The following is a 13,768-nucleotide window of genomic DNA, read 5'->3' on the forward strand; positions in this document are numbered from 1 at the left end:
AGAATAGCCACAGTATAATACCTTTGTTTTGTTCACTGATCATCTTCGACGACGATTTATGTTCTACTAAATCCGCTACGCATTCCAGTAATCTTACTTGGAAATGATCATAGTGATATCTCTTATATGATTTTTGCTGTTAGTTTTCTGTTGTTTAGTTTGTATTGCTCTACTCCTCTGTCTTTCTTAAACATAGATGTAAAATAATTAAATAGATCAATAATTAATAAAGTCCACTCTAACATATACTGAGATTCTCAGTTTATTTTGGCATATCTGTCACATAAACGTGAGCGCTGTCCATTTTGCGCCCGCTCAGCTTCACAACTCGCACGAGAAGCCAGTCAGCATCTACCACTCACTATTTTCCTTCATTTCAAGACGGCTGAAAACGAGACGGTGCCAGAGATCAAAACGTTCAGATGAGCCCTTAGTCAATAACAAGCGACTTGAGGAGAAAAAGTAAGACGAAAATAGCCACATAAAACCACGATATTAAACAAAAAAAGTTACGTTGCAACTGGAGGAAGACCGATACATAACAAGTCAAGTCTCATGTAGGAGACATTCTTCGATGTTACTTTCACATGTTGTTTCTCCTAGTCAGTGAATCAGACGTAATACCATCATATCCCAAACGTCTTCAATGAGGAGTTGGCCTGATAATCAAGTCGGACATGGAAGCCTACAATTATCTAAGAGAGCACACAACAGATAAAGGGACAAGAGTCTGCGTGGGAATTATCTTGCTCACAGAACGTTGCCTTGACATTATATCTTCGGTAACAGAATGTGTTGGGTGATACGAGGGTTGTCCAGAAAGTAAGTTCCGATCGGTCGCTGAATGGAAACCACAGTGAAACTCAGAACATTTTATTTGCAAGAGTTAGATACACTTTCCAGATACTTCTCTACATAGTCACCGCTCCGGCTTTGACATTTGTCGGAGTGTTATACCAAATTTCAACACCATCGTCATAGAAGGCAGCCGCCTGTGCTTTCCGATAATTCTCTACACTGGTCTATAGCGCGTAGCCTGCGCCCAAGTGTTGTCTTTGTATCCAGCGTTTCATGTGAACAGAGATGATACTCATGACAAGCCAATTAGGGCTGTGTTGTGGGTGATTGAACAGTTCCCATCGAAAAGGCTGTAGGAGCGTCTTCACTGCCCCTGAAGAGTGCGGCTGAGAATTTCTATGAAGAAGGAATGTGTGGCAGTTGTGTCAGGTGGGCTGCATTCATTAAGGCGAAGCCTCTCAATGGGCCCTCCTACTTGGCGGGCGACATCGTTGTTCTAGGCAGCTTAACTCGCTCACAGTGCGCTCACAACTGAAAAGAGCGTCTCGATGCGATCGACTGTCATACTAGAGACACTACCCAACACATCTGTGCAAAGGATCATCAGGTTTTCACTGTGGTGTCCATTTAGCGACCGATCGGAACTTACTTTCTGGACAACCCTCGTATCTTGGATGTACGCTGCACTGTCCAAGTTTCTATCACTTATTGCTAGATAAGAACAGTCAATTATGTGCTATGGCTTTCCACCCCAAAGTGTGGCACTGAGAAACATACCAGTGGATACTGTTCTCTTTATATATTGTGGATTCTCAAATCACATCACTGACACTAAAAGAGTCACTAAATACTGCTTCACTCCATTGTCCACTCCAGTAGCTTCACTCACATGGTGGACTTCGTGATGAGCTGAGGTAGAAGCTGGGCAACTAGCAGCCTTGCTCCTCGCCCTACTTCCTGTAAATGATTCCTGGTGTAATTGACACTCGGGATGCAACATTAACCCAGATTTGCGTCTTAAAAAGAGTCAACGAATCACTTCATTACTGTTCCTATGCAGTTCAGTTGTGTTTCACTTACCTTCAAAGCGAGTTTTAACAGTCGATGTACAGTTGAGACATGTACAGGATTAGCCTAAACGATTCATCAGAGTTCACAGCACTGTGTAGATACAATGTACAAAGACAGATGACACACGAAAAGGTAGATACACTTACCAGTTGCCTGGTAAATTTTACAAAGTTCAATGTGTGCGCCCTTGGTCACCTGGCAGACATTCAAATTGTAATCCAGTTCCGTCCATATGTTTCCGTCAATGTCCATCACAGCATCAATGATGCGTTCCTCCAGTTCTTCCAGCATTGTTCGTATTGGGGGGAGGGGGGGGGGGGGGGGTAATACATACACTTTGTCCTTAACATGCACTGAAGTGACAAAAGTCATGGATGGGATACTTTATAATATCGTGTTTTGTGCCAGACTTCATTTTTCCAGGCGTTGTGCAGCAACTCGACTTGCCATGGATTCAACAAGTCTCTGAAAGACCCCTGCAGAAATATTGCACCATGCAATCTCTATAGTTGTCCATAATCCTCAAAATGTTGTCGATACAGGATTTTGTACTCGAATGGACCTCTTGATTACATCCCTTAAAAGTTCGATGAATGATCAAATCATTTGCTCGAACTGACCAGAATTTTCCTCGAACCAGTCGTGAATAACTGTTGCCCGATGATATGGTTCATTGTCATCCACAAAAATTCCATCGTTGTTTGGGAATATGAAGTCCATGAATGGCTACAAATAGTCTACAAGTAGCCAGACATAACTATTTCCAGTCAATTATCCATTCATTTGGACCAGAGGACCCAGTTCATTCCATGTAAACACAGCCCACACCATTATGGAGACGCAACCGGCTTGCACAGTTCCTTGTTGACAACTTGAGTCCATGGCTTCGTGGGGTCTACATCACACTCGCACCTTACCATCGGCTCTTACGAACAGAAATAGGGACTCATCCGAGAGGGCCACGGTTTTCCAGTCGTCTAGGGTCCAACCTATATGGTCAGAAACCCAGGAGAGGCCCTGCAGACGATATCGTGCGATTCGCAAAGACACTCGTATCGGTCGTCTGCTGCCTTAGAATATTAACGTCAAATTTCGTCGCATTGTCGTAAGAGGTACATTCGTCGTACGCTCCACATTGATTTCCGCGGTTATTTCACGCAGTGTTGCTTATCTGTTAGCACTGACAACTCTATGCAAACGCCGCTGTTCTCGGTCTTAAGTAGGACATTGCGTCGTCTGTGGTGAGAGGTAATACTTTAATGCCTGCAATTTGGTCCGAAAGAACAGATACTATCTTCATATATATATATATATATATATAAGGCTCACCGGCCATCTTCTGTGCGGATGCACACACATTGCTCGAACTTTTACGGAAATCGGTAAAGCCGCGAGTAATGAGTGTACTGGGCAGGGGCACAACGAATACAGTGGCGGACAATAAGTTGGGAATGTGGGTCTCACGGGAGGCATGCCTGGGATAAGTCACTGCAGTCGCACTATCCTTAGTGTCCTAGGTAGTTCACATGGATAGGGTTTAGCTACCCTCTGTAATAAAAAAACTGAGTGAACGGATCAACGAACAACCTGACCAACTGTCATCGGACGTCCGCCACGAACAAATTCAACGAACAATACAGAACAAAATAAAATAAAATTAAAAGATGGGTAGAGCATCTACCATGTAAGCAGGAGATCCCGGGTTCGAGTCCCGGTCGGGGTACACATATTCAACTGTGTCCGTTGACGTATATCAACTTTTGTATGCAGCTAAGAGTATTCATTTCATTGTATTGATTTAATTGTAAATTCATTCTAACGAGCTGCAAGGTCACCGAAAGTATCTGTTCTTTCGGACATGTCCGAAAGAATAGATACCATCTTCATATATGTAAAGCTCTGCCTGACGCGCTCCAAGATTTCCTCTGAGACACGTGGTCGCCCCGAGCTTTTCCCTTTACACAGACAACCAAAATCATGAAAATGGCGAAATCAACACACAATTTTTCTGGTGACTAGGTGCAACTTTTCTGTATTTCCGTGCGAATGTACTTTAAACTTTCGTAATTGACGAACATTTCGCATAATCTAACACACAAAACTTGTTTTGCTGCATTGCCGTCACAGGCCTGCCATCTAGCGTGCACGCGAGCCACTAGGCGAGATGTTTAAACTCGATGAGTGTGTGTTTCTTTCACGTACCACACGTCTTTGTAGGTCATATACTTGTCAATAGTCAGTGCTTCGAAACACAAAGAATCATTTAGGCTAACCCTATGCTACGATTGATTAGCAAACCTATGACTGATAACAATCTCACAAGTAGGTAAAAAAATATGAATCTTGGAATTACAAATCATATTGAGATCTCTGCATTAAAAACATTACAATGTTGAAAAACGGAAACAAAAAAAAAATGTCATCTGTAACTCGGCATATCAAACGATGGTTGGAGACTATACCTTCCAGATTTCGCATGACATAAATTTTCAAGTTCCTTGGTGACTATTTCATACAATTTTCTCTTAATTTGTCACATCTGTGGACTCAGATACAGCCAAAACAGAACTGATCACCTAGACCGAGAATGCTGCTATTTATACATAGAATATTCCAGAATATATAAACGTTAGAAACGTAAGGAGTTTCGAGATACTTTCAGAAATGATTAGTTTAAAGATTTCACTTCATTTGCACTAATGATTTATTAAATCGACAGTCGGTTTCGGGATATTAAAACCCCATTTTCAAGTGTATACAATTATTGTATTTGGCCATGCATAATACGTCGTCAGACCAAAGGGCTACAAATCATCCTAGGGGGCAAGTGTCCGCCAGCTATGAACGCCAATGACGACTGTTAGTAGATCGGAAGAAACATTAATACAACTGGAGTGGGTCTCATTAAATTAATTTCTGGTGTTTCTGAGTTGTGGATTTCCTACATACCAAACCATGTTCTTTTAGAAATGATAAATACTAAATTATAAAGAATTGCTGGTGACGGGGTTTGAACTGGCGACCCGTCAGATAGCGATGCTAAGTGCTTCTCCATAAGGCATGCAGCACAGTTCGTTGTATTGTTGTTATAAGGACAAAGTAAGGGCAAAGGAGATACGCAGGGGATACAGAAGCATCAAAACAACACATCATAAACCGAAACCAAAAATGATTCTCTCCTCGTAGTATAGCTTTATGGGTGTTCGCATCAGCACATCTATTCTTCCCCATATAAATATTGCGTTGGCATATCGATTTTCCCTGTTTCTGTTACTAGAAGGTCGCCCCTACACATTCAGATTGTCAATGATTAATGAGATGCTTACACATTTTACGTAGCTTTGTTAAAACAAAATCTTTTTCGTCTATTCATTTCAACTGCCGATATTGGTACTGAAAGAGGCTGCTCAGGTTGCAGAAAGGCTACCAGCAATGACGTCGGATGAACTGAATGAGACATGTTAGGATACATAATTTATAGCACGTTCGGTTTTGATAAGTTGTGTACATACTGATAACCATTGTCTTGCAACATGTAAATACACTACTGGCCATTAAAATTGCTACACCAAGAAGAAATACAGATGATAATTTGGTATTCATTGGACAAATATATTATACTATAACTGACATGTGATTACATTTTCATGCAGTTTGGGTTCATAGATCCTGAGAAATCAGTACCCAAAACAACCACCTCTAGCCGTAATAACGGCCTTGATACGCCTGGGCATTGAGTCAAACAGAGCTTGGATGCGTGTACAGGTACAGCTGCCCATGCAGCTTTAACACAATTCCACAGTTCATCAAGAGTAGTGTGGTGTGTGTACTGTAAGACCTTCGGTACACACACCATCAGATTATTTGACTTGTCGCTCTAACGAAGTAGGCGAGTGTCAGCAATATGTCTCGTGGTCTTATTGTGGTGTTTTATCTTCTGCCGTTAGGTCAGACGATATAAATGCCACTTGCACGCTTAGAGTAGCAGATTGACGGTGACCAACTTTAAACAGAGCTTGATTAATTTTCACACACATTTAGTAAAATAATAAAAAGGCATAGATATTACGTAACTTGATTCTGGATGCTGTTTACAACGGACAATCTGAAGTTCCTTTGGTCTTGGTACGTTAATCTTATTCTCACATATCTCTGATACTTGACAAAGTGTCTATACACTTCTCTTCATGCCTATGTACAGGAATACGATAATCTTATTGGGCACAGACTGAAACTTGACTATAGACTGGTACAGACAAATGCAGACTGGTACAGACTAATGCAGACTGGTACAGACTAATGCAGACTAGTGCAGACTGGTACAGAATGGTGCAGACAAATGCAGACTGAGTAATCAGAGGTCTGTACACTTGTTATAATACCTCGCGCATTCAGGTATCACTGCGCGAGTGTGATCCGTGAGGAGAAAAGGTTCTACGTTAGCAGCAATCTCATTGGCTGCGTTACATATTAATAAGCGGATCGGCGGAAGCCGAATTTGGTCCGTCTCTAAGACAGCACCGTCTCGTAGTGTGGAGACGGGCGAGCGCTGCGCCTGCGCTGTTGTGCTTAGCAGGGTGCGCTCTATTGGGAAAGTTATGTACGCGCTGACTACGCGGAACTATATACACAACAAGTAGTGACTGGCGTATTGTGATGAGCCAGTTGCTCGGCCACCATTGACCAGACGTTTTCAATGGCTGAGAGATTTGGAGAATGTGCTGGCCACAGCAGCACTCGAACATTTTCTGTATACAGAAAGGCGCATACAGGCCCTGCAACATGCGGTCGTGCATTATCCTGGTGAAATGTAGGGTTTTACAGGGATCGAATGAAGGGTAGAGCCATGGTTCGTAACCCATCTGAAATGTAACGTCCACTGTTCAAAGTGCCGTCAATGCGAACAAGAGGTGACCGAGAAGTGTAACCAATGGCATCTTCATACCATCACGGCGGGTGATACGCCAGTATGGTGATGACGAATACATGCTTCCAATGTGCATTCACCACGTTGACGCCAAACACGGACGCGACCATCATGATGCTGTAAACAGAACCTGGATTCATCCGAAAAAATGACGTTTTGCCATTTGTGCACCCAGGTTCGTCATTGAGTACACCATCGCAGGCGCTCCTGTCTGTGATGGAGCGTCAAGGGTAACCGCAGCCATGGTCTCCGAGCTGATAGTCCATGTTGCTGCAAACGTAGTCGAACTGTTCGTGCAGATGGTTTTTGTCTTGCATACGTCCCCATGTGTTGCCTCAGAGATCGAGACGTGGTTGCACGATCCGTTACAGCCATGCGGATAAGATGCCTGTCATCTCGACTGCTAGTGATATGAGGCCGTAGGATCCACCACGGCGTTCCGTATTACCCTCCTGTACCCACCGATTCCATATTCTGCTAGCAGTCATCGGATCTCGACCAACGCGAGCAGCAATATCGCGATACGATAAACCGCAATCGCGATTGGCTACAATCCGGCGTTTATCAAAGTCAGAAACGTGATGGTACGCATTTCTCCTTCTTACATGAGGCATCACAACAACGTTTCACCAGGCAACGCCGGTCAACTGCTGTTTGCATATGAGAAATCGGTTGGAAACTTCCCTCATGTCAGCACGCTGTAGGTGTCGCCACCGACGCCAACCTTGTGTGAATGCTCTGAGAAGCTACTCATTTGCATATCACAGCATCTTCTTCCTGTCGATTAAATTTCGCGTCTGTAGCACGTCACCTTCGTGGTGTAGCAATTTTAATGGCCAGTAGTGTAGTTAATAGGGTCATCATTTCTTAGCACTGTCAGCACATTATTTTGAACCCTATGGCGACAATTGACCCCTATTTCTTCCATTTCCCAGCCTGTTAAATGTTTCTCTACGTTTCAATATTTTAACCGACAAGAGAACTCGGAACGCAGAGATGTGACACTCGTCTTTGCAACAGACATCGACCATATGAGGTTTATACTAAACAGACCGCTGTATTGCGTGTGTGCAGGTGACAGCGACGCGCGTGTCCGGCACGACGTTCTCGGTGGACGGGCGCAGCTACGCGCTGAGCGACCTGAAGTGCAGCTCCCTCCCAGACAGTTCGCAACGTGGCGCACAGCAGACCTGTGGCGCCTCTGCCGGCGTCTACCCGCTACTGCAGATCGGCTTCGAGCTATCTACCGGTTTTGTCAAGCTCATCGACATCTGCTTCGATGATACGCGACTGACTTCGCTCTATGTGGTGGCATCGGCGGCTACCAGAGTGGTTTTCCTAGACCCAGCTGGAGGGTGAGCTACACAATACTGTTTACACAATCTGATTCTGAAGTTGTGATGTCTAACGAACGTGGTGCTAGGTGAAATTTTCGTTGACAATGTTTGGTTCGTAAAGTGCTACACGGTTTCCTGATCACTACTAGCTTCGTTTGACCATCTCATACGTTGGATATAGAGGTTTAGCCATGAGGTCCCACGACGATGTGTGATGGGAGTAAGAGAGGAAGGAAGGTGGGAAACTTAATATTCAAAGTTCTGCCGCCATTGCAAGTACAGTCAGTGGTTACTAAAAACCATTATACCGTAAATTTAACATTTTACGATTCGTGAAAGAAATCGGAGGTACTGTGTAAATTTGCCTAACTGCGCACCAGTGACTGATTTCTTGTACATTCTTAGCGACTCTCGCATCTCCCTATTTCAGACCCTATTTCTGTTTCAGTTTACTACGCAAAAGCCATGAAAGTATCCATCTTTAGGCCCTGACTGTAGTATTGCACCACATTAGATAATTCAGGGAAAAATGTTACAGGAATATATCTTAACCATCACACACTCACCAACAATTTTTATTTTGAATATTGTGGATATTTGTAAAAAAAATAATATTTCTTGTTTATGGGGGTCGCGGACAGCATTTATGATCATAAATTCATCAGACTCACTTTTGTTTTAATGTTGAATCACCACATGAGTATGTTCCTTGTCTCCTTGTACTATAAAAAAATAAAAAATAAAAAAAAGAAAGAAAGAAAAGAAAGTGTACTAACCTCTATGCTGAAATCTGATAGCGTGATTCCCATTTTACGTGTGATATCTCCACGGAGAACGATTTCATGTGTTTCTACTCTACCTGGAGAGACGATCTCGGTTTTGATCCGATGATGGCACATGCCACCTGGAGGGTAATAAATGTACTGATAATGGTTTTAACGTCGTCCGCCAGCAGACAGCGTAGTGGCATAGCTACATAGCGCCTTTTAATAGGGAACGCTCATACCCAAAATGTTCAGTGTCGTGCAAACACTTGAAGTAAGCAGGCTATCACACCACAGAGACGCTCTCGTGCTTCCTACAACCAACGGAGCGAGTTTGAAAGAGTTCAAATTGTGGCCTTCAAAGTGCAGGGATTCTCCTCTACATCTACATCCATACTCCGCAAGCCACCTGACGAGGGGTGGTGGAGGGTACTTTGAGTACCTCTATCGGATCTCCCTTCTATTCCAGTCTCTTATTGTTCGTGGAAAGAAAGATTGTCGGTATGCCTCTGTGTAGGCTCTAATCTCTCTGATTTTATCCTCGTGGTCTCTTCGCGAGATATACGTAGGAGGGAGCAATATACTGCTTGACTCCTCGGTGAAGGTATGTTCTCGAATCTTCAATAAAAGCCCGTACCGAGCTACTGAGCGTCTCTCCTGCAGAGTCTTCCACTGGAGTTTATCTATCATGTCCGTAACGCTTTCGCGATTACTAAATGATCCTGTAACGAAGCGCGCTGATCTCCGTTGGATCTTCTCTATATCTTCTATCAACCCTATCTGGTACGGATCCCACACTGCTGAGCAGTATTCAAACAGTGGGCGAACAAGCGTACTGTAACCTACTTCCTCTGTTTTCGGATTGCATTTCCTTAGGATTCTTCCAGTGAATCTCAGTCTGGCATCTGCTTTATCGACGATCAACTTTATATGTGCCATTTTAAATCACTCCTAATGCCTACTCCTAGATAATCTATGGAATTAACTGCTTCCAGTTGCTGACCTGCTATATTGTAGCTAAATGATAAAGGATCTTTCTTTCTATTTATTCGCAGCTCATTACACTTGTCTACATTGAGATTCAATTGCCATTCCCTGCACCATGCGTCAATTCGTTGCAGATCCTCCTGCATTTCAGTACAATTTTCCATTGTTACAACCTCTCGATGTACCACAGCATCATCCGCAAAAAGCCTCAGTGAACTTCCGATGTTATCCACAAGGTCATTTATGTATATTGTGAATAGCAACGGTCCTACGACACTCCCCTGCGGCACACCTGAAATCACTCTTACTTCGGAAGACTTCTCTCCCTTGAGAATGACACGCTGCGTTCTGTTATCTAGGAACTCTTCAATCCAATCACACAATTGGTCTGACAGTCCATATGCTCTTACTTTGTTCATTAAACTATTGTGGGGAACTGTATCGAACGCCGTTCAGAGAACTGCCACAGAAGTTGGAAGTGCAGTTTCAGTTGTGCAACGATGCCGGTACCGGTGGCCACACAGACATTCTCACACCTGTAGACGAAGTTATGGACGTTCACGCAGCACAGACGCCCACCAGGATAGTTGTATTGTAAGGTTGGCAGTGGCAGATGGTACAGCTACCGCAGCACAGATAAGAGTGCTTGTGAGCCCAGATGTATCAACACGAACTCTTGCAAGCCAGTTATTTGCATTGGGGTTACAAGCCCACCTCTAGCCTGTCTTCCACTCATGCCACGGCATCAACTTGCACGGTTTGACTGGTGCCGTCAGAGGACCACTTGGAAAATTGAATGTGCGGCATGGTCTTCAGCGACAAAAGTAGATTCTGCGTGTAAGCAAGTGATGATCCTTTGCTCTTACGACGTAGACCTGGTGAGCGCCGTCTCGTAGAGCGTATTCGTCAAGACAAACTGGCCCCACCCGGGCCTTATGGTCTGGGGTGCGATTAACTACAACTCTCGCTCACGTTTGGTGTTTCTGGAGGAGACGCTAACTAGCGATCGCTTCCTGCAGTACGTTGTTGGACCAGTTCTTTTTCCGTTCCTGTAACAGGAAGGTGATATGTTGTTCCAACAACGTAATGCTCACCCATACATTGTCTGTCAAATTTAACATGCCCTGCAAGTGATGCAGTAACTTCCCTGGCCCTGGCTAGTAAGATCTCTGGACCTGTCTTCAGTCGAGCATGTGTGAAATACAGTGAGACCCGTCAATCAAAATCAAAATGTTCAAATGTGTGTGAAATCTTACGGGACTTAACTGCTAAGGTCATCAGTCCCTAAGCTTACACACTACTTAACCTAAATTATCCAAAGGACAAACACACACACCCATGCCCGAGGGAGGACTCGAACCTCCGCCGGGACCAGCCGCACAGTCCACGACTGCAGCGCCCTAGACCGCTCGGCTAATCCCCGTCAATCAACAACTCTTACAGGAGTACGTGGGCAGGTCGAACAGGCGAGGCATAACGTATCCCACGACAGTATTCGCCATCTGTACAGTCGACTGGATGCCAGAGCCAGCGTCTGCATTGCCGGCCGTGGATTCTACATCACTTAACTAATATTGTTATTTCAGCGTGGGTCAATAGCCGGTCCTCGACGCAGCTTGTGCTATTAATCTGTAAATGTAATCATTCAGGTATTACATATGCACTGTTACAACAAAAATCTAGAGTGAAATGGAAACGTCTAAAAGAGCGCAATAATTTTTGCCCGGCAATGTTTTTCGGCAGTAATTACTTACATCTGCTCATTTTAGCAATAAAACACTGCATTACACGCCGGATTAATATGAGCGTAAAATTCTTCTCCATTTGACAAAAACAGAATTTAACAGAAATGACACATTTTGCACGCTTGTGAAATGACGACACACTCTCTGGTGGGCTTGATACAGATGCCTGGTGACTAGTTGTGGTGAATAATGATGCTTTAATTTCATTGTGTATGTTTATTGACACATGAATGATTGCCTCCACCCCCCCCCCCCCCCCCCCCACTGTCTCATATTCTCCAGTTTCTTTTGCACCAAGTGATCCTATCCCGAAACAGGGACGCTTTATTAAATGAATGTCTTCCTTCCTTTTCCTTATATCGTACATTGGTTGCTCACACGAGTGAAAACCTGCTTCGTAGTTCAATATTACATCACAAATACAATACGCAACACAATTAAACGGTCACTCTTTTGAAACCCTTTTTTCCTTACAGCGACTCAAAAGTCCGAAATTTGGTGCGCAGAACCTTCCTCTGTAAAGGGACAAAACCGAAGCGCCCTGCGACATCACCTTCGGGCTAGGCGACGCTTCAAACAGCAAGGTATACGTGCGCAGAAGAGGCCATAGCACAGAATTTGATGTGAGGTTTAAGGTGAGGAACTGATGGCACATTGGAACCAAATGTCACTGCAATTTTGCCCATTGCCATCGTGGACGTCTCGCACGATGGGAAGGTCCTCCCGTTCCTCCCTACCCACATCTCACCACTTCTCTTGACGCCTGCGATGGAGGTCAGAACTGCGACGCTCAGCGTTGAAATCAGCGGTTTTCTTAAGCGTAGTCGAAGAAAATATTTCTGGACACCACCGCTCAGGATTTGCACGAGAAGGCCTCAAGAGATGTTCATTTACCGACAGTTCGCAGTGCGATGTGCAACAGAACAACGTTCTTGACAACCTTGCACAATGCTGACAATCCCAGTGGCGAGTAAACCTAAGATGTCTTGGGGCTGAAACCCCCACTGAACGAGACCTAACCCCTTTGGAATGTAGCGTGACGGCAATTTTTGTTCTGGTACATTGGTTGAAACCATTATTAAAACCATTCGACGAAACTGGAACTTGATCCGAAGCAGCAAATGGTGATTATGCTTTTTCAGCCCTTCTGTGGTATGATCACGGGGGAATGCGACATTGAAATGTACGCGATTAAAACGGCAAAGGGTCCTTCTAAAGTCCCCTTCCCCCTTCAGTTCGGCAGTACCTCAATGGCACCCGTGCACTTTTGCTGAGCAATTTGAAAATTTTCCGCTGCAGAGGAAACATTCTCCAGGGACTACGCGCTGAGGGGATAGCCAACACTTTCGACACCCTCGGATTTCGCATGCTCCAAGGAGACGCTAATGCAGCGATGTAGTGGCGCTCAGCCGAGGCTGTGTCGACAGGGTATAGTCAGTGGAATATTCAAGTCTCTGTACAGAGACGTTTTGCAAACGTCAGTGGAGGTGAGCGGGGACACTGTGGAAAACGGGGGGGGGGGGGGGGGCTTAGAGGGCACCTTTGCCCTTTTATTTATGTGCTTGTCAAATTTGCACTCCACTGTGGCCATGCCAAAGGAGGGAGCGAAAGAGGAGGAGTGAACAAGCATAAATGCCCGTTGCTGCTTTGGATTATGTTAAAATTTCGTCGAATGGTTTTGAACGATCCGTATATTCCATCCTGTATAAGAGAACAAAAATTGCCGTCGCACTCCACAACGAATGGGACAGATCATGTTCAATGGGTCCGCAGCCACACGATGTCTTTAGAGAACGGTTGGGGTGTGTTATCAGCGTCTACTATCGTCAAGCATATCGGTCTGCAAACTGTCGATGCTGACTACGAAATAAGCTAAATGAACGCCCGAAGGGAAAAGATGATTTCATTGATATCCTCTGTATCACCTCTGGAGGTTTTAGTGTAGGCCACCCATAAGAAAACTGCGTGATTTCAGCGGTGGGAGTCGTGGTTCTGCCCATCACAGAAGCGTCAGAGAAGGGGTGAGATGTGGGTAACAGGGGGTGTGACGACCTTCCCATGGTGAGACACATCTACGGTGATGCTGGGCAGAATTGTGGTGAAATTTGGTTCCAATGTGATATCATTAACTCACCTTGG

The 13,768-nt window shown here is 44.5% G+C and overlaps 1 protein-coding gene across 1 annotated transcript in view; it reads left to right on the forward strand.

Moving 5' to 3' along the window:
- Nucleotides 1-677: 677 nt before the first annotated feature.
- The window catches only part of LOC124581360, a 66,006-nt gene continuing 52,915 nt past the window's right edge, over nt 678-13,768 (forward strand). Inside the window, exons 1-2 of the mRNA XM_047131290.1 lie at nt 678-782; nt 7,871-8,104. Of these exons, the coding sequence (XP_046987246.1) occupies nt 678-782; nt 7,871-8,104 (339 nt within the window). The remainder of the gene's footprint in view (nt 783-7,870; nt 8,105-13,768) is intronic.

Source organism: Schistocerca americana, chromosome 1 (assembly GCF_021461395.2).
Source record: "Schistocerca americana isolate TAMUIC-IGC-003095 chromosome 1, iqSchAmer2.1, whole genome shotgun sequence".
NCBI lineage: Eukaryota > Metazoa > Arthropoda > Insecta > Orthoptera > Acrididae > Schistocerca > Schistocerca americana.